At 58.5% G+C, this 20,821-nt stretch overlaps 1 protein-coding gene and 2 non-coding genes across 3 annotated transcripts; all 3 read left to right on the plus strand.

The window, feature by feature from the left end:
* Positions 1 to 229: 229 nt before the first annotated feature.
* Positions 230 to 302, plus strand: TRNAK-UUU (transfer RNA lysine (anticodon UUU)). Its single transcript has one exon. It is a non-coding gene; the product is annotated as a tRNA-Lys (tRNA).
* A 177-nt stretch (positions 303 to 479) lies between these two features.
* Positions 480 to 551, plus strand: TRNAQ-CUG (transfer RNA glutamine (anticodon CUG)). Its single transcript has one exon. It is a non-coding gene; the product is annotated as a tRNA-Gln (tRNA).
* A 1,098-nt stretch (positions 552 to 1,649) lies between these two features.
* On the plus strand, positions 1,650 to 19,445 carry LOC128950267 (long-chain fatty acid transport protein 2-like). The gene is made up of 10 exons (XM_054295150.1): positions 1,650 to 2,145; positions 6,984 to 7,193; positions 9,307 to 9,465; positions 10,669 to 10,793; positions 11,649 to 11,843; positions 13,724 to 13,814; positions 13,948 to 14,146; positions 15,000 to 15,097; positions 15,776 to 15,906; positions 19,269 to 19,445. The coding sequence occupies exons 1-10, from the start codon at positions 1,650 to 1,652 to the stop codon at positions 19,443 to 19,445; spliced, it is 1,881 nt and encodes a 626-aa protein (XP_054151125.1).
* Positions 19,446 to 20,821: the final 1,376 nt, after the last annotated feature.

Consider the following 20,821-nt stretch of genomic DNA (forward strand, 5'->3'; position numbering starts at 1 on the left):
CCCCAGATTCTCTTTTTCGCCAAAAAAAGCCTCGGATTTCTCCCTAAACCCTTTTTTTTTCCCTACAACCGCTCGATTTTTCCCTACAACTGCTCGATTTTTCCCCAAATAATCGGGCTTATTCCAAAAATCACGAGGTTTCTCCCCAAATCCTCGGGTTTCTCCCCCAAATCCACCGATTCTTTCCCCAAACCCACTTCATTCCTGCCCTGTGGCTGTGTTTTTCAGAGCCCGGATAGCTCAGTCGGTAGAGCATCAGACTTTTAATCTGAGGGTCCAGGGTTCAAGTCCCTGTTCGGGCGACTCTCCTTTTCCTCTCTTTGTTCACTTTTCCCCATTTTTTTTTCCTTTTTTTCCACTTTTTTTTCCCTTTTTCCCTCTTTTCCCGGCCCTCCCCGGGGGTTTCCTGCCCCCTCCCGCAGGGGCGGCCCCGCGGTCTCTTTTTCGTGGCGGAGGGAGCGGCGCGCAAGGAGCCGGGCGGTCCCATGGTGTAATGGTGAGCACTCTGGACTCTGAATCCAGCGATCCGAGTTCGAATCTCGGTGGGACCTGCGCCTCCTTTTGCGGCGGCACCGCCCAGGCCGCGCCCCGGGGTGTCCCCGCATTGTCCCTGATTTGGGGGTGTCCCCGGGATGTCCCTGCTTCAGGGGTGTCCCCAGGGGTGTCCCTGCTTTGGGGATGTCCCCGAGGTGTCCCCAGGGTGTTCCTGAGGTCTCCCGGGGTGTCCCTGCTTTGGAATTGTCCCTCAGGTGTCCCTGAGCTGTTTTTGGGGTGTCCCTGAGGTGTCCCCGGGGTGTTCCCGGGATGTCCGGTGTCCCTGGGGTGTCGCTGATGTGTCCCCTGGGATGTCCCTGCTTCGGGGGTGTACCTCAGGTGTCCCTGGAGTATCCTCCAGGTGTCCCCAAGGTGTCTCTGGGGTGTCCCCAGGGTGTCCCCAAGGTGTCCCTGGGATGTCCCAGATGGACAGCCAGGCTGACAGAAGGTGGACAGATGGACAGAGGCCGGACAGATGGACAGCTGGGCTGACAGAGGCTGGACAGCCAGACAGAGGCCGGACAGCCGGACAGTCAGGGTGGTAGAGGCCGGACAGCTGGACAGAGGCTGGACAGATGGACAGCTGAGCATGCAGAGGCCGGACAGCTGGACAGCCAGGCTGGCAGAGGCCGGACAGCCAGACAGAGGCCAGACAGCCAGAAAGAGGCCGGACAGCTGGACAGCTGGACAGAGGCTGCACAGCCGGACAGCCAGACAGAGGCCGGACAGCTGGACAGTCAAGATGGCAGAGGCCAGACAGCTGGACAGAGGCTGAAAAACCAGACAGAGGCTGGACAGCCCGACAGCTGGACAGAGGCCGGACAGCCGGACATAGGCTGGACAGATGGACATGTGGACAGCTCAACAGAGAGCCAGCCGGACGGACAGACAACCAGCCAGCCGGCCGGGCAGGCAGAGCCAGCGGGCTGTGACAGCTGTGCCCACAGAGCCGCTCCCGGGGGCGGGGAAGGCCAAAGGGAGCAAAACAACCGGAGAGGAGGAAGGAAAACAAACAGAGAGCACGAACCAGAGAGCGGCGACCTCCGGCCCCGGCACCGCCACCAGCACGGCCCAAAGGTCGCCCCGCGGACCTTGGCCACCGTCCCCACCGTGCGATGGCCATGGCGGTGCCGCTGCCGGCCGCGGCGGCCCTGCTGGCCGTGCTGCTGGCCCTGCTTCCTCTGGCCGCCGCCCGCCTCGCGCCCTTCCTGTGGCAGGACCTGGCCTTCTTCGGCACCATGGCGCGGGCGTCGCTGCGCTGCCGCCGGCGCGCGGCCGCCAAGCCGGCCACCACGCTGCTGGACGTGTTCCGGCAGCACGCGCGGCGGCGGCCGCGCCATCCCCTGCTGCTCTTCCAGGACCAGGTGCTCACCTTCGAGGACGTCGAGCGCCGCAGCAACCGCGCGGCCTGGGCGCTGCTGCGGCGCGCGGGGCTGCGCCGGGGCCGGACCGTGGCCGTGTTCCTGCCCAACGAGCCGGCCTACCTGTGGACGTGGCTGGCCCTGGCCAAGCTGGGCTGTCCCATGGCTTGTCTCAACTGCAACGTGCGGGGACGGGCGCTGCGGCACGCGCTGGAGGCGGCCGAGGCCACCGTGATGCTGGCCAGCCCTGGTGAGAGGGGACAAGGGGACAATGGGGTGGTTGGGGGGATTTGTTGTCACCAAGGCCACCGTGATGCTGGCCAGCCCTGGTGAGAGGGGACAAGGGGACAATGGGGTGGTTGGGGGGATTTGTTGTCACCAAGGCCACCGTGATGCTGGCCAGCCCTGGTGAGAGGGGACAAGGGGACAATGGGGTGGTTGGGGGGATTTGTTGTCACCGAGGCCACTGTGATGCTGGCCAGCCCTGGTGAGAGGGGACAAGGGGACAATGGGGTGGTTGGGGGGATTTGTTGTCACCGAGGCCACCGTGATGCTGGCCAGCCCTGGTGAGAGGGGACAAGGGGACAATGGGGTGGTTGGGGGGATTTGTTGTCACCAAGGCCACTGTGATGCTGGCCAGCCCTGGTGAGAGGGGACAAGGGGGTGGCTGGGGTGGTTGGGGACACCAAGGCCACCACGATGCTGGCCAGCCCTGGTGACAGGGGATAATGGGGTGTTTGGGGACACCAGGGCCACCATGATGCTGGCCAGCCCTGGTGAGAGGGGACAATGGGGTATTTGGGGACATGAGGGGCTTGTGGCCACCACCACAGCCCAGGTGACAGGTGACACTGTGGTGTTTGGGGATGTGAGGAGGTTGTGGCCACCAAGGCCACCCTGGTCTGTGCCAGTCCTGGTCAGAGCGGTCAATGAGGTGTTTGGGGTGTTTGTGGCCACCAAGGCCACCATGGTTAGAGGGATCAGTGTGGCATTTGAGGGGGTTTGGAGACATGAGGGATTTGTGGCCACCAAGGCCACCGTGATGCTGGCCAGTCCTGGTGAGAGGGGACAATGGGGTATTTGGGGACATGAGGGGTTTGTGGCCACCAAGGCCACCCTGGTTAGAGGGGACAATGTGGCATTTGAGGGGGGTTTGGGGACGTGAGGGGGTTGTGGCCACCAAGACCACCATGGTCTGTGCCAGTCCTGGTGAGAGGGGACAGCACAGGGTGGTTGGGGGGCTTTATGGTCACCAAGGCCACCATGATGCTGGCCAGTCCTGATGAGAGGGGGCAACACAGGGTCAGGGGTGTTTGGGGACATGAGGGGATTGTGGTCACCAGGGCCACTGTGATTCTGGACAGTCCTGGTGAGAGGGGACAATGGGGTTTGTTTGGGATCTTGGTGGGGTTTGTGGCCACCAAGGCCCCCCTGGTAAGAGGGACAATGTGGCATTTGAGGGAGATTTGGGGATGTGAGGGGTTTGTGGCCACCAAGGCCACCGTGGTTAGAGGGGACAATGTGGCATTTGAGGGGGTTTGGGGATGTGAGGGGGTTGTGGCCACCAAGGCCACCGTGGTTAGAGGGGACAATGTGGCATTTGAGGGGGTTTGGGGATGTGAGGGGGTTGTGGCCACCAAGGCCACCGTGGTTAGAGGGGACAATGTGGCATTTGAGGGGGTTTGGGGATGTGAGGGGGTTGTGGCCACCAAGGCCACCGTGCTGCTGGCCAGCCCTGGTGAGAGGGGACAATGGGGTGTTTGGGGGGGTTGTGGCCATCAAGGCCACCATGGTGCTGGCCAGCCCTGGTGACAGGGGACAACACTGCGTTTGGGGGGTTTGGGGACACCAAGACCACCGTGATGCTGGCCAGTCCTGGTGAGAGGGGACAATGGGGTGGTCGCGGGGGTTTGTTTGGGATCTTGACGGGTTTGTGGCCACCAAGGCCACCCTGGTTTGAGGGGACAATGTGGCATTTGAGGGGGTTTGGGGACATGAGGGCGTTGTGGCCACTAAGGCCACCGTGATGCTGGCCAGTCCTGGTGACAAGGGACAATGGAGGGTTTGGTGGGTTTGTGGCCACCAAGGCCAGCGTGGTTAGAGGGGACAATGTGGCATTTGAGGGGGTTTGGGGGACATGAGGGGTTTGTGGCCACCGAGGCCACCCCAGTAAGAGGGGACAGCTTGTCCCCAGGTGTTGGGGGGTTTGGGGGACATGAGGGGTTGTGGCCACCAAGGCCACCATGGTCTGTGCCAGCCCCAGTGAGTGACCGTGGTCTGGGGGGGTTTGCATGAGTGTCACTGTCCCCAGGTGTGTCACTGTCCCCAGGTGTCACTGTGTGTGTCAGTGTCCTCGGGTGTGTCACTGTCACTGTCCCTATGCATGTCAGTGTCCCTGGGTGTGTCACTGTCACTGACCCTGGGTGTGTCCCTGTGTGTGCCACTGTCCCTGTGTGTCCCCGGGTGTGTCACGGTCACTGACCCTGTGAGTGTCACTGTCCCTGGGTGTGTCCCTGTGTCTCTCTGTGTGTCACTGTGTGTCACTGTGTGTCACTGTGTGTGTCACGTGTGTCACTGTGTGTGTCACTGTTCCTGTGTGTCACTGTGTGTCACTGTGTGTGTCCCTGTGTGTCACTGTGTGTGTCACTGTGTGTGTCACTGTGTGTCACTGTGTGTCCCTGTGTGTCCCTGTCCCTGTGTGTCCCTGTCCCTGTGTATATTTTTGGTGGTTTTGGGGTTTTTGGGGGGTCAGGGACCCATTTTGGGGTGCTCTGGGTGCCCCCCAGGCTCCTGCATGGACCCCGCTGGGTGCCCGGGCCCTCAGGTGCCCACCTTGGGTTTTGGGGGGTCAGGGGCCCTTTTGGGGTGCTCTGGGTTCCCCTCGGGGTTTTTGGGGGGTCAGGGGCCCTTTTGGGGTGCTCTGGGCACCTCTCGGGGTTTTTGGGGGGTCAGGGGCCCTTTTGGGGTGCTCTGGGTGCCCCTCGGGGGTTTTGGGGTGCTCTGGGTGCCCCTGCCCCTCCTGCGTGCCCGGGGCCCTCGGGTGCCCTCCTGGGTTTTTGGGGTGTCCCCAGCCCCAGGGCTCACATTTGGGGTGGGTCTGGTGCCCACCTGGGCAGGTGCTCACCTGGGATACCCAAGGTGCCCACCTGAGAACCTTGGCCCTCCCACCCACCCGTTCCAGCTGTGCCCACCTGCCCAGGTGCCCCTTTGGGATTCCAGCTGTGCCCAGGTGCCCATTTGGGATACCCAGGGTGCCCACCTGGGGCTATTGGCGCACCCACCCATTCCAGCTGTGCCCACCTGCCCAGGTGCCCATTGGGGGTATGCCCACCTGAGAACCTGAGCCAACCCAGCCATTCCGGGTGTGCCCACCTGCCCAGGTGCCCATTTGGGATGTCTGGGGTGCCCACCTGAGAACCTTGGCCTGCCCACCCATTCTGAGGGTGCCCACCTGCCCAGGTGCCCATTTGGGGGGGTACCTTGAGGTGCCCACCGGAGAACCTTGGCCCACCCACCCATTCTGGGTATGCCCACCTGCCCAGGTGCCCATTGGGAATACCCGGGGTACCCGCCTGAGAACTTCAACCCACCTGTGATTCCAGGTGTGCCCACCTGACCAGGTGCCCATTTGAGAGGCCTGGCACGGTCACCTGGGAACCTCAACCTCCCCACCCATTCTGGGTGTGCCCACCTGCCCAGGTGCCCATTGGGCATTCCAGCTGTGCCCACCTGCCCAGGTGCCCGTGTGCCATTCCTGCTGTGCCCGTGTGGCCCTCCAGCTGTGCTCAGGTGCCCGTGTGCCATTCCAGCTGTGCCCAGGTGCCCATTGGGCACTCCAGCTGTTCCTGTGTGGCACTCCAGCTGTGCCCAGGTGCCCGTGTGGCACTCCAGCTGTTCCTGTGTGGCACTCCAGCTGTGCCCAGGTGCCCGTGTGCCATTCCAGCTGTGCCCAGGTGCCCATGTGCCATTCCTGCTGTGCCCGTGTGGCCCTCCAGCTGTGCTCAGGTGCCCATGTGCCATTCCAGCTGTGCCCAGGTGCCCATTGGGCATTCCAGCTGTGCCCGTGTGGCACTCCAGCTGTGCTCAGGTGCCCGTGTGCCATTCCAGCTGTGCCCAGGTGCCCATTGGGCACTCCAGCTGTGCCCAGGTGCCCATGTGCCATTCCTGCTGTGCCCGTGTGGCACTCCAGCTGTGCTCAGGTGCCCGTGTGCCATTCCAGCTGTGCCCAGGTGCCCATTGGGCACTCCAGCTGTGCCCGTGTGGCACTCCAGCTGTGCCCAGGTGCCCGTGTGCCATTCCAGCTGTGCCCAGGTGCCCATTGGGCACTCCAGCTGTGCCCAGGTGCCCATTGGGCACTCCAGCTGTTCCTGTGTGGCACTCCAGCTGTGCTCAGGTGCCTGTGTGCCATTCCAGCCGTGCCCAGGTGCCCATTGGGCACTCCAGCTGTGCCCGTGTGGCACTCCAGCTGTGCCCAGGTGCCCATTGGGCACTCCAGCTGTGCCCGTGTGGCACTCCAGCTGTGCCCAGGTGCCCGTGTGGCACTCCAGCTGTGCCCGTGTGGCACTCCACCTGTGCCCAGGTGCCCGTGTGGCACTCCAGCTGTGCCCGTGTGGCCCTCCAGCTGTGCCCAGGTGCCCATGTGCCATTCCAGCTGTGCCCAGGTGCCCATTGGGCACTCCAGCTGTTCCTGTGTGGCACTCCAGCTGTGCCCAGGTGCCCGTGTGGCACTCCAGCTGTTCCTGTGTGGCACTCCAGCTGTGCCCAGGTGCCCGTGTGCCATTCCAGCTGTGCCCAGGTGCCCATGTGCCATTCCTGCTGTGCCCGTGTGGCCCTCCAGCTGTGCTCAGGTGCCCGTGTGCCATTCCAGCTGTGCCCAGGTGCCCATTGGGCACTCCAGCTGTGCCCGTGTGGCACTCCAGCTGTGCCCAGGTGCCCGTGTGCCATTCCTGCTGTGCCCAGGTGCCCATTGGGCACTCCAGCTGTGCCCAGGTGCCCGTGTGGCACTCCAGCTGTGCCCAGGTGCCCATTGGGCACTCCAGCTGTGCCCACCTGCCCAGGTGCGCTCACCCCGTGCCCGTGTGCCCGCAGAGCTGCGCGAAGCCGTGGAGGAGGTGCTGCCCGAGCTGCGCCGCGCCGGCACCGCCGTCTTCTACCTGAGCGCGGCCTCGCCCACGGCGGGCGTGGAGGCGCTGCTGCCCCACATCGAGAGCGCCCCCGAGGAGCCGCCGCCCGCCGGGCACCGCGCCGGGGTCAGCGCCGACTCCAAGGCCATGTTCATCTACACCTCGGGCACCACAGGTGAGATGGGGCTCTGGGTGGGCATGGGCACCTTGGGGGGTTCTGGGGTCAATGCCATGTTCATCTACACCTTGGGCACCACAGGTGAGATGGGGCTCTGGGTGGGCATGGGCACCTTGGGGGGTTCTGGGGTCAATGCCATGTTCATCTGCACTTCGGGCACCACAGGTGAGATGGGCATGGGCACCTTGGGGGGGTCCTGGGGTCACCGCCATGTTCATCTACACCTTGGGCACCACAGGTGAGATGGGGCTCTGGGTGGGCATGGGCACCTTGGGGGGTTCTGGGGTCAATGCCATGTTCATCTACACCTTGGGCACCACAGGTGAGTGCAGGTGTCTGGGTGGGCACCTTGGAGGGTCCTGGTGTCCCCACCGTGTTCATCTACACCTCGGGCACCACAGGTGAGATGGGCAAGGGGACCTTGGGGGGGTCCTGGGGTCAGCGCCAGCTCCAAGACCATGTTCATCTACACCTCGGGCACCACAGGTGAGTGCGGGGTCTGGGTGGGCATGGGCACCTTGGGCGGGTCCTGGTGTCCCCACCATGTTCATCTACACCTCGGGCACCACAGGTGAGATGGGTGGGCATGGGCACCTTGGGGGACTTGCTGGACCATTGTGGGTTCACCTAGGCCAGGTGTGTCCTGGCCGTGTCCACATGGGCACCTTGGAGGGTTCTGGGGTCACCATCATGTTCATCTACACCTTGGGCACCACAGGTGAGTGAGGGGGTCTGGGTGGGCGTGGGCACCTTGGGGGGCTTCCTGGACAGTGGTGGGTTCACCTGGGCCAGGTGTGTCCACATGGGCAGCTTGGAGGAGCTTGGAGTCCACACCAACTCCAAGGCCATGCCCATCTACACCTCGGGCACCAGAGGTGAGATGGGTGGGCGTGGGCACCTTGGGGGGGCTTTCTGGACCATGGTGGGTCCACCTGGGCCAGGTGTGTTCTGCCTGGCTGTGTCCGTGCGGGTCAGTCAGCACAGGAGGGGTCTCAGGGGGTCTTTCGGCAATGCTGACCATCTCAGGTCCACCTGGGCCAGGTATCTCCTGGCTGTGCCCACATGGGCAGCGTGGAGGGACTGGGGGGCTTTCTGCAATGTTGGCCATGGTGGGTCCACCTGGGCCAGGTGTCTCCTGGCTGTGTCCACGTGGGCAGCTTGTGGGAGGCTTGGGGGCTTCCTCCAGCCCTGACCATGGTGGGTCCACCTGGGCCAGGTGTGTCCTGGCTGTGTCCACCTGGGCAGCTTGGAGGGGCTTGGGGGGCTTCCTGGACCATGGTGGGTTCACCTGGACCAGGTGTGTCCTGGACACGTCTATGTGGGTGGTTCAGCACTGATGGAAGGGGTCTTAGGGGATCTTCTTCCAGTCCTGACCATGGTGGGTCAACCTGGGCCAGGTGTGTCCTGTCTGTGTCCATGTGGGCACCTTGGGGGGCCTTGGGGCTTATTCCAAACCTGACCATCATGGGTCCACCTGGGCCAGGTGTGTCCACTCATGGGCAGCTTGGAGAGGCCTTGGGGGCTTCCTCCAGCCCTGACCATGGTGGGTCCACCTGGGCCAGGTGTGTCCTGGCTGTGTCTGTGTGGGTGGGTCAACATTGATGGAAGGGGTCTTGGGGGGGGTCTTTCTGCAATGCTGACCATGGTGGGTCCACCTGGGCCAGGTGTGTCCTGGTCATGTCCACGTGGGTCGTTCAGCACTGATGGGTGAGGTCTTGGGGGTCTTCCTCTAATGCCAACCCATCCACCCGGGCCAGGTGTGTCCCAGTCATGGCCACACATGGGCGGCTTTGGGGGGCTTGGGGAGCTTGCTGGACCATGGACCATGGTGGGTCCACCTGGGTCAGATGTGTCCTGGCTGGGTCCATGTGTGTTGATCAACATTGGAGAGGCCTTGGGGGGCCTTCTCCAGCCCTGACCATGGTGGGTCCACCTGGGCCAGGTGTGTCCTCTGTCCATGGGCATCACTCCCTGGATGAACCTGGACCAGGTTCCTCACGGTTCCTCCAACAAGAGCCAACAACCCCGAGTTGCAGAGACCCCCAGTGCCCACCCCAGACCCCCAGCACCCCCAGGCCCCCGTGTCCCACCCAGTCCCTTGTCCCCGCAGGGCTGCCCAAGGCGGCGGTGATCACGGAGCTGAAGATGATGATGGTGGCCAGCCTGGCCCGGATCTGCGGGCTGAGACCCGACGACGTCGTCTACACCAGCCTGCCCCTGTACCACTCAGCCGGGCTCCTGGTGGGACTGGGAGGGTGCCTGGACGTGGGTACGGACACGGGGGGAGGGACGGACAGATGGACAGCAGGGATGGATGGATGGATGGATGGATGGATGATGGATGGATGATGGATGATGGATGGATGATGGATGGATGATGGATGGATGATGGATGGATGATGGATGGATGGATGGATGATGGATGGATGGATGGATGGATGGATGATGGATGGATGGATGGATGGATGGATGGATGGATGATGGATGGATGATGGATGGATGGATGGATGGATGGATGGATGGATGGATGGATGGATGATGGATGCTGGATGGATGATGGATGGATGGATGAATGATGGATGGATGGATGATGGATGCTGGATGGATGATGGATGGATGGATGAATGATGGATGGATGGATGGATGGATGATGGATGGTGGATGGATGATGGATGGATGGATGGATGGATGGTGGATGGATGGATGGATGGATGGATGGATGGATGATGGATGATGGATGGATGGATGGTGGATGGATGGATGGATGGTGGATGGATGGATGGATGGATGGTGGATGGATGATGGATGGATGGATGGATGATGGATGGATGGATGATGGATGGATGGATGGATGATGGATGGATGGATGGTGGATGGATGGATGGATGATGGATGGATGGATGGATGATGGATGGATGGATGGATGGTGGATGGATGATGGATGGATGATGGATGGATGATGGATGGATGGATGGTGGATGGATGGATGGATGGATGGTGGATGGATAGATGGATGGATAGATGGATGGATGGATGGATGATGGATGATGGATGGATGGATGGATGGATGGATGATGGATGGATAGATGGATGGATGGATGGATGATGGATGATGGATGGATGGATGGATGGATGGATGGATGGATGGATGGTGCATGGATGGATGGATGATGGATGGATGATGGATGGATGGATGGATGGATGATGGATGGATGATGGATGGATGGATGGATGGATGGATGGTGGATGGATGGATGGATGGATGGATGGATGGACAGCAAGGATGGATGATGGATGGATGGATGGATGGATGATGGATGGATGGATGATGGATGGATGATGGATGGACAGATGGACAGCATGGATGGATGGATGGATGGATGGACAGATGGACAGCATGGATGGATGCATGGATGGGACAAGGACAATAGATAAAATTGTCCTGGTCACAGTCCCCATGCCATGTCCCCAGGTGCCACCTGCGTCCTGCGCTCCAAGTTCTCGGCCTCGCAGTTCTGGCCCGACTGCCGCCGCTACAACGTCTCGGTCATCCAGTACGTGGGCGAGCTCATGCGCTACCTGTGCAACACGCCCGAGGTGAGGCCCCGCCCGCCCCAAACCCACCTGAGGTGTCCCCACCTCCCCGGTCACACCCCCTGAGGTGTCCCCACCTCTCAGGTCACACCCCCTGAGGTGTCCCCACCTCCCCGGTCACACCCCCTGAGGTGTCCCCACCTCCCCGGTCACACCCCCTGAGGTGGCCCCACCTCTCCGGTCCCACCCCCTGAGGTGTCCCCACCTCTCCGGTCCCACCCCCTGAGGTGTCCCCACCTTTCCGGTCCCACCCCCTGAGGTGTCCCCACCTCCCCGGTCACACCCCCTGAGGTGTCCCCACCTCTCCAGTCACACCCCCTGAGGTGTCCCCACCTCTCCGGTCACACCTCCGAGGTGTCCCCACCTCCCTGGTCACACCCCCTGAGGTGTCCCCACCTCCCCGGTCACACCCCATGAGGTGTCCCCACCTCTCCGGTCACACCTCCGAGGTGTCCCCACCTCTCAGGTCACACCCCCTGAGGTGTCCCCACCTCTCCGGTCACATCTCCTGAGGTGTCCCCACCTCCCCGGTCACACCCCCTGAGGTGTCCCCACCTCTCCGGTCACATCTCCTGAGGTGTCCCCACCTCCCCGGTCACACCCCCTGAGGTGTCCCCACCTCCCTGGTCACACCCCCTGAGGTGTCCCCACCTCTCCGGTCACACCTCCGAGGTGTCCCCACCTCCCCGGTCACACCCCATGAGGTGTCCCCACCTCTCCGGTCACATCTCCTGAGGTGTCCCCACCTCCCCGGTCACACCCCATAAGGTGTCCCCACCTCCCCGGTCACACCCCCTGAGGTGTCCCCACCTCCCCGGTCACACCCCCTGAGGTGGCCCCGTCCCCGTGTCCCCCCAGCGCCCCGACGACCGCGAGCACGGCGTGCGCCTGGCGCTGGGCAACGGCCTGAGGGCCGAGGTGTGGCGGGAGTTCCTGCGGCGCTTCGGGCCCGTCGCCATCCGGGAGTTCTACGGCGCCACCGAGGGCAACGCCGGCTTCATCAACTACACCGGCAAGGTGGGCGCCGTGGGCAGGGCCAACCCCTTCATCAAGGTGAGCACGGCGTCCTCAGGGTGACACCGACGGGGGTCCTCAACTTGGCTTCCAGCCAAGGAAAGACTTGGGTGAATGGAGGTGGTGGAGCACAAGCTTGGTTGAACCTTGGGTGAACCTTGGGTGAAGCTCTTGGTGGTGGAGCAAACACTTGGGTGAATCTTGGTTGAGTTTTGGTTGAGTTTTGGATGAATCTTGGTTGAATCTTGGGTGAGTCTTGGATGAATCTTTGTGGTGGAGCAAACACTTGGTTGAACCTTGGTTGAATCTTGGATGGAGCTCTTGGTGGTGGAGCAAACACTTGGTTGGATCTTGGATGGAGCTCTTGGTGTGGAGCAAACACTTGGTTGGATCTTGGATGAATCTTGGTTGAGTCTTGGATGAAGCTTGTGGTGGTGGAGCAAACATTTGGATGAATCTTGGGTGAATCTTCATTGAGTCTTGGATGAATCTTGGATGGAGGTCTTGGTGGTGGAGGAAACACTTGGTTGAATCTCGGATGAATCTTGGTTGAGTTTTGGTTGAGTTTTGGTTGGACCTTGGTTGAATCTTGGGTGAAGCTCTTGGTGGTGGAGCAAACACTTGGATGAATCTTGATTGAATCTTGGATGGACCTGTTGGTGGTGGAGCAAACACTTGGTTGAATCTTGGATGAATCTTGGTTGAGTCTTGGATGACTCTTGGATGAAGCTCTTGGTGGTGGAGCGAACACCTGGTTGAAGCTTGGTTGAGTCTTGGTCGAGTCTTGGATGGAGCTCTTGGTGATGGAGCAAACGGTTGAATTTTGGATGAATCTTGGTTGAGTTTTGGATGAAGCTTTTGGTGGTGGAGCAAACACTTGGATGAATCTTGGTTGAGTTTTGGTTGAACCTTGGTTGAATCTTGGATGAGTCTTGGATGAATCTTTGTGGTGGAGCAAACACTTGGTTGAACCTTGGTTGAATCTTGGATGGAGCTCTTGGTGGTGGAGCAAACACTTGGGTGGATCTTGGATGAATCTTGGTTGAGCTTTGGATGAGTTTTGGATGAATCTTGGTTGAATCTTGGTTGAATCTTGGATGAATCTTTGTTGAATCTTGGATGGAGCTCTTGGTGGTGGAGCAAACACTTGGATGGGAGGGAAATTCTGAAAATTTCAACGGGAAAGACAATTCTGGAAATTTCCATGGAATGAATTCTGGAAATTTCCGTTTAATGAATTCCGGAAGTTTCAATGGGAGGGAAACTCTGCAAATTTCCATGGGAAGGAAAGTTCCACAGGAAGGAAATTCTGGAAATTTCCATGGAATAAACTCTGGAAATTTCCACAGGAAGGAAAATTCCACAGGAAAAAAATTCTGGAAATTTCCACGGAATTAATTCTGGAAATTTCCAGACAGGAGGAAATTCTGGACATTTCCACAGAATGAATTCTGGAAATTTCCATGGGAAGGAAATTTTCACGGGAAGGAAATTCTGGACATTTCTGCAAGCCGGAAATTCTGGAAATTTCCATGGGAGGGAAATTCTGAAAATTTCAATGGGAAAGAAATTCTGGAAATTTCCATGGGAGGGAAATTCTGGAAATTTCCACTGAAGGAAATTCTGGACATTTCCATGGAATGAATTCTGGAAATTTCCACAGGAGAGAAACTCTGGAAATTTCCTTTGGAGGGAAATTTTCACAGGAAGGAAATTCTGGACATTTCCACAAGCAGGAAATTCTGGAAAATTCCACTGAAGGAAATTCTGGAAATTTCCACGGAATGAATTCTGGAAATTTCCATTGAACGGATTCTGGAAATTTCCATGAAAAGGAAAATTTCCATGGGAGGGAAATTCTGGAACTTTCCATGGAGGGAAATCCCCGTTTCTGACCCGAGTTCCTCCCTCCCCTGCAGCTCTTCGCTCCCTTCGAGCTCATCAGGTACAACGTGGAGCGGGACGAGCCCGAGCGCGACCACCGCGGGCTCTGCATCCCCACCAAACCCGGTAAGGGGGCACGGACACCCACCCACCCAAACCGCCCAAACCACGTCCCCACCACCAGGGACCCACCAGGAACCCCTGGGAGAAACCACGGGAGGGGTTGGGCGACCTCCAACCGTCCTGTTCCTCGCCGCAGGTGAGACGGGGCTGCTGGTGATGAAGATCACCAAGAGCGCGCCGTTCCACGGCTACGCCGGCGACGCGCAGAAGACGCAGAAGAAGATCCTGAGGGACGTCCTGGCCAAGGGCGACGCCTTCTTCAACAGCGGCGACCTCCTGGTGATGGACACCGAGGGGTTCGTCTACTTCCAGGACCGCGTCGGAGACACCTTCCGGTAACTGCAGATCTCCTCCGTGGGTGGGGTCTGAGGGTCCCCAGGAGGAGGGAGGAGATGAGAACCTGCACTCCATGGTTCAGAGGGAGGATTTGTGCTTTTATTTATAGTTTTATTTAATTTTATAAAGAAAATTAAATATTATCATATTACATTGTATTACATTGCATTGCATTGCGTTGCACTATATTACATTATACTACATTATACTACATTATATTATATTATATTATATTATATTATATTATATTATATTACATTATATTATATTATATTACATTATATTACATTCGATTATATTACATTACATTATATTATATTATATTACATTACATTACATTACATTACATTACATGACGTTACACTACACTACATTACATTATGTTAATATATATATTATATTAAAAGAAAATTAAATATAAAAAATTTTACTAAAAGAAAAGAAGAAAGGATTTCATAGGAAAGGAAAAGGAAAAGGAAAAGGAAAAGGAAAGGAAAGGAAAGGAAAGGAAAGGAAAGGAAAGGAAAGGAAAGGAAAGGAAAGGAAACGAAAGGAAACGAAAGGAAAGGAAAGGAAAGGAAAGGAAAGGAAATAAAATTATAAAATCTGTGATAAAATCTGTGATAAAATCTGTGGCTGCTCACAGCCTCGACACAGGTGGGGCTGTCATTGGTCATCAACTCAGAATCAATTTCACATGCTTGATAAAAAATTCTCCAGATCCCCTCCCAAAGCAGCAAAGTTGGAGAAGCTGAAGCTTCTCAGCCTCTCAGGAGGAAAGATCCTGGCAAAAGGATTTCCATAAAACGTGTCCATGACGCCCCTGACGGTTCCATCCCTTCTCCTCCCCAGGTGGAAAGGGGAGAACGTGGCCACGACGGAGGTGGAGGCCACGCTGGCCTCGGTGAGCTTCATCCAGGAGGTCAACGTCTACGGCGTGGCCGTGCCGGGTGAGTGCCACCAAAATGAGGACCTGAGGGGGTTTGAGGTGTCCCCAGGTGGTGTCAGCCACCAAAACGAGGACCTTGAGGTGGGTGAGGTGTCCCCAGGTGGTCTGTGCCACCAACATGAGGACCTTGAGGTGGGTGAGGTGTCCCCAGGTGGTCTGTGCCACCAACATGAGGACCTTGAGGTGGGTGAGGTGTCCCAGGTGGTCTCAGCCACCAAAACGAGGACCTTGAGGTGGGTGAGGTGTCCCAGGTGGTCTGAGCCACCAAAATGAGGACCTGAGGGGGTTTGAGGTGTCCCCAGATGGTCTGAGCCACCAAAACGAGGACCTTGAGGTGGGCGAGGTGTCCCCAGGTGGTCTCAGCCACCACCAAGAAGGTTCAAAAGGGGCTTTTTAACACCCAGGGGTGCTTTGAGCACAAAAAATCCCCAACAACGACCCCGAAATGGTGAAAACGGGACTTGGTCGCCCAGAGTGAGGGTCAGGTGCTGGGTTGGGTCACAAAGGAGGCAAAAATTGGGAGAATTCACCCCAAAGGAGCACCCGGCACGGGACCATCCCAAAATGGGACAAACCCACCCCAAACACGTTTGGCCACCCCCCCCTCGGTATCTCAAGGGGTTCCAGAAGACCCCAGGGAGGTGAGGTGGCCCCGGGTGACGCCGGGTGACGTCGGCAGGGTGCGAGGGCCGCTGCGGCATGGCCGCCGTGCGCCTCAAGGACGGCGCCGCCTTCGACGGGGACGAGCTGTTCGCCGTCACGCAGGACGCGCTGCCCAACTACGCCGCCCCGCGCTTCGTCCGCATCCAGGTCAGCGGGACACGCCCACCGGGGGCGGGGCAGGGGGAGGGGCCAGCGCTGGAACGGCCAATCAGGGACTGGTGGGGTCACGGGAGGGTTTGGGTTGGAGAAGACTTTGGGGCTCTTCCAGCTCCGTCATGGCCCGGTGGAGTCATGGAAGGGTTTGAACTGGAGGGGACGTTAGGACTTTAGGACTTCAGAGCTCCTCCAGTTCTGGCCATGGCCAGGTGGAATCATGGAAGGTTTGGGTTGGAGAAGACTTCAGAGCTCCTCCAGTTCCATCCTGGCCAGGTGGAATCATGGGAGGGTTTGGGTTGGGGGAACTTTGGAACTGATGGAATGGTGGAACTGATGGAATGGTGGAATGGTTTGGGTTGGAGAAGTTCCATTATGGCCAGGTGGAATCATGGAAGGGTTTGGGTTGGAGGGGACTTTGAAACTCATGGAATGGTGGAACTCATGGAATCATGGAAGGGTTTGGGTTGGAGAAGAGTTTAAAGCTCCTCCAGTTCTGGTCGTGGCCAGGTGGAATCATGGAAGGGTTTGGTTGGAGAAGAGTTTAGAGCTCCTCCAGTTCCATCATGGCCAGGTGGAATCATGGAAGGGTTTGGGTTGGGCGGGAGTTTGGAGCTCCTCCAGCTCCATCGTGGCCAGGTGGAATCATGGAAGGGTTTGGGTTGGGCGGGAGTTTGGAGCTCCTCCAGCTCCATCGTGGCCAGGTGGAATCATGGAAGGGTTTGGGTTGGAGAAGACTTTAGAGCTCATCCAGTTCTGGTCATGGCCAGGTGGAGTCATGGAAGGGTTTGGGTTGGGGGAACTTTGGAACTCATGGAATGGTGGAACTCATGGAATCATGGAATGGTTTGGGTTGGAGAAAACTTCAGAGCTCCTCCAGCTCCATCATGGCCAGGTGGAATCATGGAAGGGTTTGGGTTGGAGGGGACTTTAGGACTCATGGAATGGTGGAACTCATGGAATCATGGAAGGGTTTGGGTTGGAGGGGTCTTCAGCACTCATCCAGCTCCATCATTGCCTGGTGGGGTCACGGGAGGGTTTGGGCTGGAGAAGACTTCAGAGCTCATCCAGTTCCATCATGGCCAGGTGGAATCATGGAAGGGTTTGGGTTGGAGAAGACTTCAGAGCTCATCCAGCTCCATCGTGGCCAGGTGGAATCATGGAAGGGTTTGGGTTGGAGGGAACTTTGGAACTGATGGAATGGTGGAACTCATGGAATGATGGAATGGTTTGGGTTGGAGAAGACTTTAGAGCTCCTCCAGCTCCATCATGGCCAGGTGGGGTCACAGGAGGGTTTGGGTTGGAGGGGACTTCAGAGCTCATCCAGAGAACCACCTGGTGCCAACGAGCATCACCTGGTGCCAGCGGGGGTCACATGGTGCCAATGATGGTGACATGGTGCCAGTGATGGTCACCTGGTGCCAATGGTGGCCACCTGGCACCACCGTTGGTCACCCGGTGCCACCGCTGTCGCTGTCCCCCACCACATGGTGCTAATGGTGGTCACCTGGTCCCAATGGTGGTCATCTGGTGCCAACGGGGGTCACCTGGTGCCAATGGCGGCCACCTGGTGCCAATGATGGTCACCTGGTGCCAGCGGTGGTCGCATGGTCCCAATGGTGGCCATCTGGTGCCAATGATGGTCCCCTGGTACCAATAATGGTCACATAGTCCCAATGGTGGCCAAGTGGTGCTAATGGTGGCCACCTGGAGCTAATCATGGTCACCTGGAGCTAATGATGGTCACCTGGAGCCAATGATGGTCACATAGTCCCAATGGCGGCCACCTGGTGCTAATGGTGGCCACCTGGAGCCAATGGTGCTCACCTGGTGGCAATGGTGCTCACCTGACACCAATGGTGCTCACCTGGCACCACCGTTGGTCACGCGGTGCCACCGCTGTTGCTGTCCCCAGGACGCCCTGCAGGTGACGGGCACCTTCAAGCAGTGCAAGACCCACCTGGTGCAGGAGGGCTTCGACCCCAAAGGCCACCTGGTGCCAACGAGCATCACCTGGTGGCAGTGATGGCCACATGGTGCTAATGGTGGTCACCTGGTGCCAATGATGGTCACCTGGTGCCAACAGGGGTCACCTGGTACCAATAATGGTCACATAGTCCCAATGGTGGCCACCTGGTGCCAATGATGGTCACCTGGTGCCAATGGGGGTCACCTGGCACCAATAATGGTCACATGGTCCCAATGGTGGCCAAGTGGTGCTAATGGTGGCCACCTGGAGCTAATCATGGTCACCTGGAGCTAATCATGGTGACCTGGTGCCAATTGTGGCCACGTGGTGCTAATGGTGCTCACCTGGTACCAATGGTGGTCACCTGGTGCTAACGATGGTCACCTGGAGTCAATGATGGCCACCTGGTGCTAATGGTGGCCACCTGGAGCTAATGATGGTCACCTGGAGTCAATGATGGCCACCTGGTGCTAATGGTGGCCACCTGGAGCTAATGATGGTCACCTGGTGCCAATGATGGTCACCTGGTGCCAATGGTGGTCACCTGGTGCTAATGATGGTCACCTGGTGCCAATGGTGGCCACCTGGAGCTAATGATGGTCACCTGGAGCTAATGATGGTCACCTGGTGCCAATGGTGGTCACCTGGTGCCAATGGTGGTCACCTGGAGCTAATGATGGTCACCTGGTGCCAATGGTGGTCACCTGGTGCTAATGGTGGTCACCTGGAGCTAATGATGGTCACCTGGTGCCAATGGTGGCCACCTGGAGCTAATGATGGTCACCTGGTGCCAATGGTGGTCACCTGGTGCCAATGGTGGTCACCTGGAGCTAATGATGGTCACCTGGAGTCAATGATGGCCACCTGGTGCTAATGGTGGTCACCTGGAGCTAATGATGGTCACCTGGAGTCAATGATGGCCACCTGGTGCTAATGGTGGCCACCTGGAGCTAATGATGGTCACCTGGAGCTAATGATGGTCACCTGGTGCCAATGGTGGTCACCTGGTGCTAATGGTGGTCACCTGGAGCTAATGATGGTCACCTGGTGCCAATGGTGGCCACCTGGTGCTAATGGTGGTCACCTGGAGCTAATGGTGGTCACCTGGTGCCAGTGGTGGTCACCTGGTGCCAATGGTGGTCACCTGGAGCTAATATGGTCACCTGGTGCCAATGGTGGTCACCTGGTGCTAATGATGGTCACCTGGTGCCAATCATGGTCACCTGGTGCCAATGATGGCCACCTGGAGCCAATGGTGGTCACACGGTGCCAATGGTGGTCACCTGGAGTAATGGTCACATGGTCCCAATGGTGGCCAAGTGGTGCCAACAGTGGTCACCGGGCACCACCGTTGGTCACGCGGTGCCACCGCTGTCGCTGTCCCCAGGACGCCCTGCAGGTGACGGGCACCTTCAAGCAGTGCAAGACCCACCTGGTGCAGGAGGGCTTCGACCCCGCCGTCGTCGGGGAGCGGCTGTTCCTGCGCGACGCCGCGCGCCGCTCGTACGTCCCGCTGAGCCGCGCCGCCTTCCGCGACATCCAGCAGGGCCGGCTGCCGCTCTAATTAGCCACCGCTAATTAATTAGGGGTAATTAAAGCGCTGTGGGCACGTCTGGAGGACCTTGGGGTTGGTGGCAATTAAACCTTGAATTCCCGTTTTTTGACTTTTTTTGGGGGTTATAGAGGTTCCTCAGGGGCTCCGCCGTGGCCCCAGGGCACTGATGGCCCCGCGCTAATTAGCAAAGAATAATTAGTGGTTAATTGAGCACTTTGGGCAGGTCTGGAGAACCTTGGAGTTGGTGGAAATTAAACCCTGAATTCCCGTTTTTCTGACTTTTTTTTGGGGTTGTAGAGGTTCCTCAGGGGGGTTCTGTTCTGGACCTGGAGTGCTGATGGCCCTGCGGTAATTAGCAAAGACTAATTAGGTGTTAATTAAGCACTTTTGGGAGGTCTGGAGAACCTTGGAGATGGTGTAAATGAAACCCTGAATTCCCATTTTTGGCCTCCAAGGATTTGGGTCTTCTTTGGGGTTGTAGCGACTCCATGGAGGCTCCAGGGCGCTGATGGCCCCGGGGTAATTAGCAAAGACTAATTAGGGGTTAATTAAGCACTTTGGGGACGTTTGGAACACTTTAGAGATGGTGGAAATGAAACCCTGAATTCCCATTTTTGAGTCTTCTCTGGGGCTGTAGCGGTTCCTCAGGTGGTCCCAGGATGCTGACGGTCCCACGGTAATTAGCAAAGGTTAATTAGTGATTAATGCCTTTCCTCTGGAGCTCCACCAGCCGCATCCTCGGAGTAAAATCCTTTATTTACAAACCTCCAACTCCTCCTCACCGCCCTCCTCCAGCATCCCCGAGCAGCTCCATGGGCTCCTTGGAGCTCCTCCGCTCTCCCCTCCCCCTGGAGCTCCACGGGCTCCTTGGAGCTCCTCCGCTCTCCTCTCCCCCTGGAGCTCCACGGGCTCCTTGGAGCTCCTCCGCTCTCCTCTCCCCCTGGAGCTCCACGGGCTCCTTGGAGCTCCTCCACTCTCCCCTCCCCCTGGAGCTCCACGGGCTCCTTGGAGCTCCTCCGCTCTCCCCTCCCCCTGGAGCTCCACGGGCTCCTTGGAGCTCCTCTGCGGCTCAGAGCCAGCTCTGCACTCCTTGTGGAGCTCCACCAGCCGCACCCATACAGCGAAATCCTTGATTTCCAAACCTCCGCGCCGCCTCCGGGGTTGGAGCTCCTCCAACTCCTCACCGTCCTCCTCCTCCTCCATCTCTGAGCACCCCCAGGCGCTCCTTGGAGCTCCTCCACTCGCCCCTCCTTGTGCAGCTCCACAGGTTCCTTGGAGCTCCTCCTCAGCTCAGGGCTGACTCTGCACTCCTTGTGGAGCTCCACCAGCCGCACCCTTGCAGCGAAATCTTTTATTTCCAAACCTCTGCACCACCCCTGAGCTTT

This window comes from Melozone crissalis, unplaced genomic scaffold (assembly GCF_028551555.1).
Source record: "Melozone crissalis strain CALT ecotype California unplaced genomic scaffold, PUWL_Pcris_2 ptg000536l_1, whole genome shotgun sequence".
In the NCBI taxonomy this organism is placed as follows: Eukaryota; Metazoa; Chordata; class Aves; order Passeriformes; family Passerellidae; genus Melozone; species Melozone crissalis.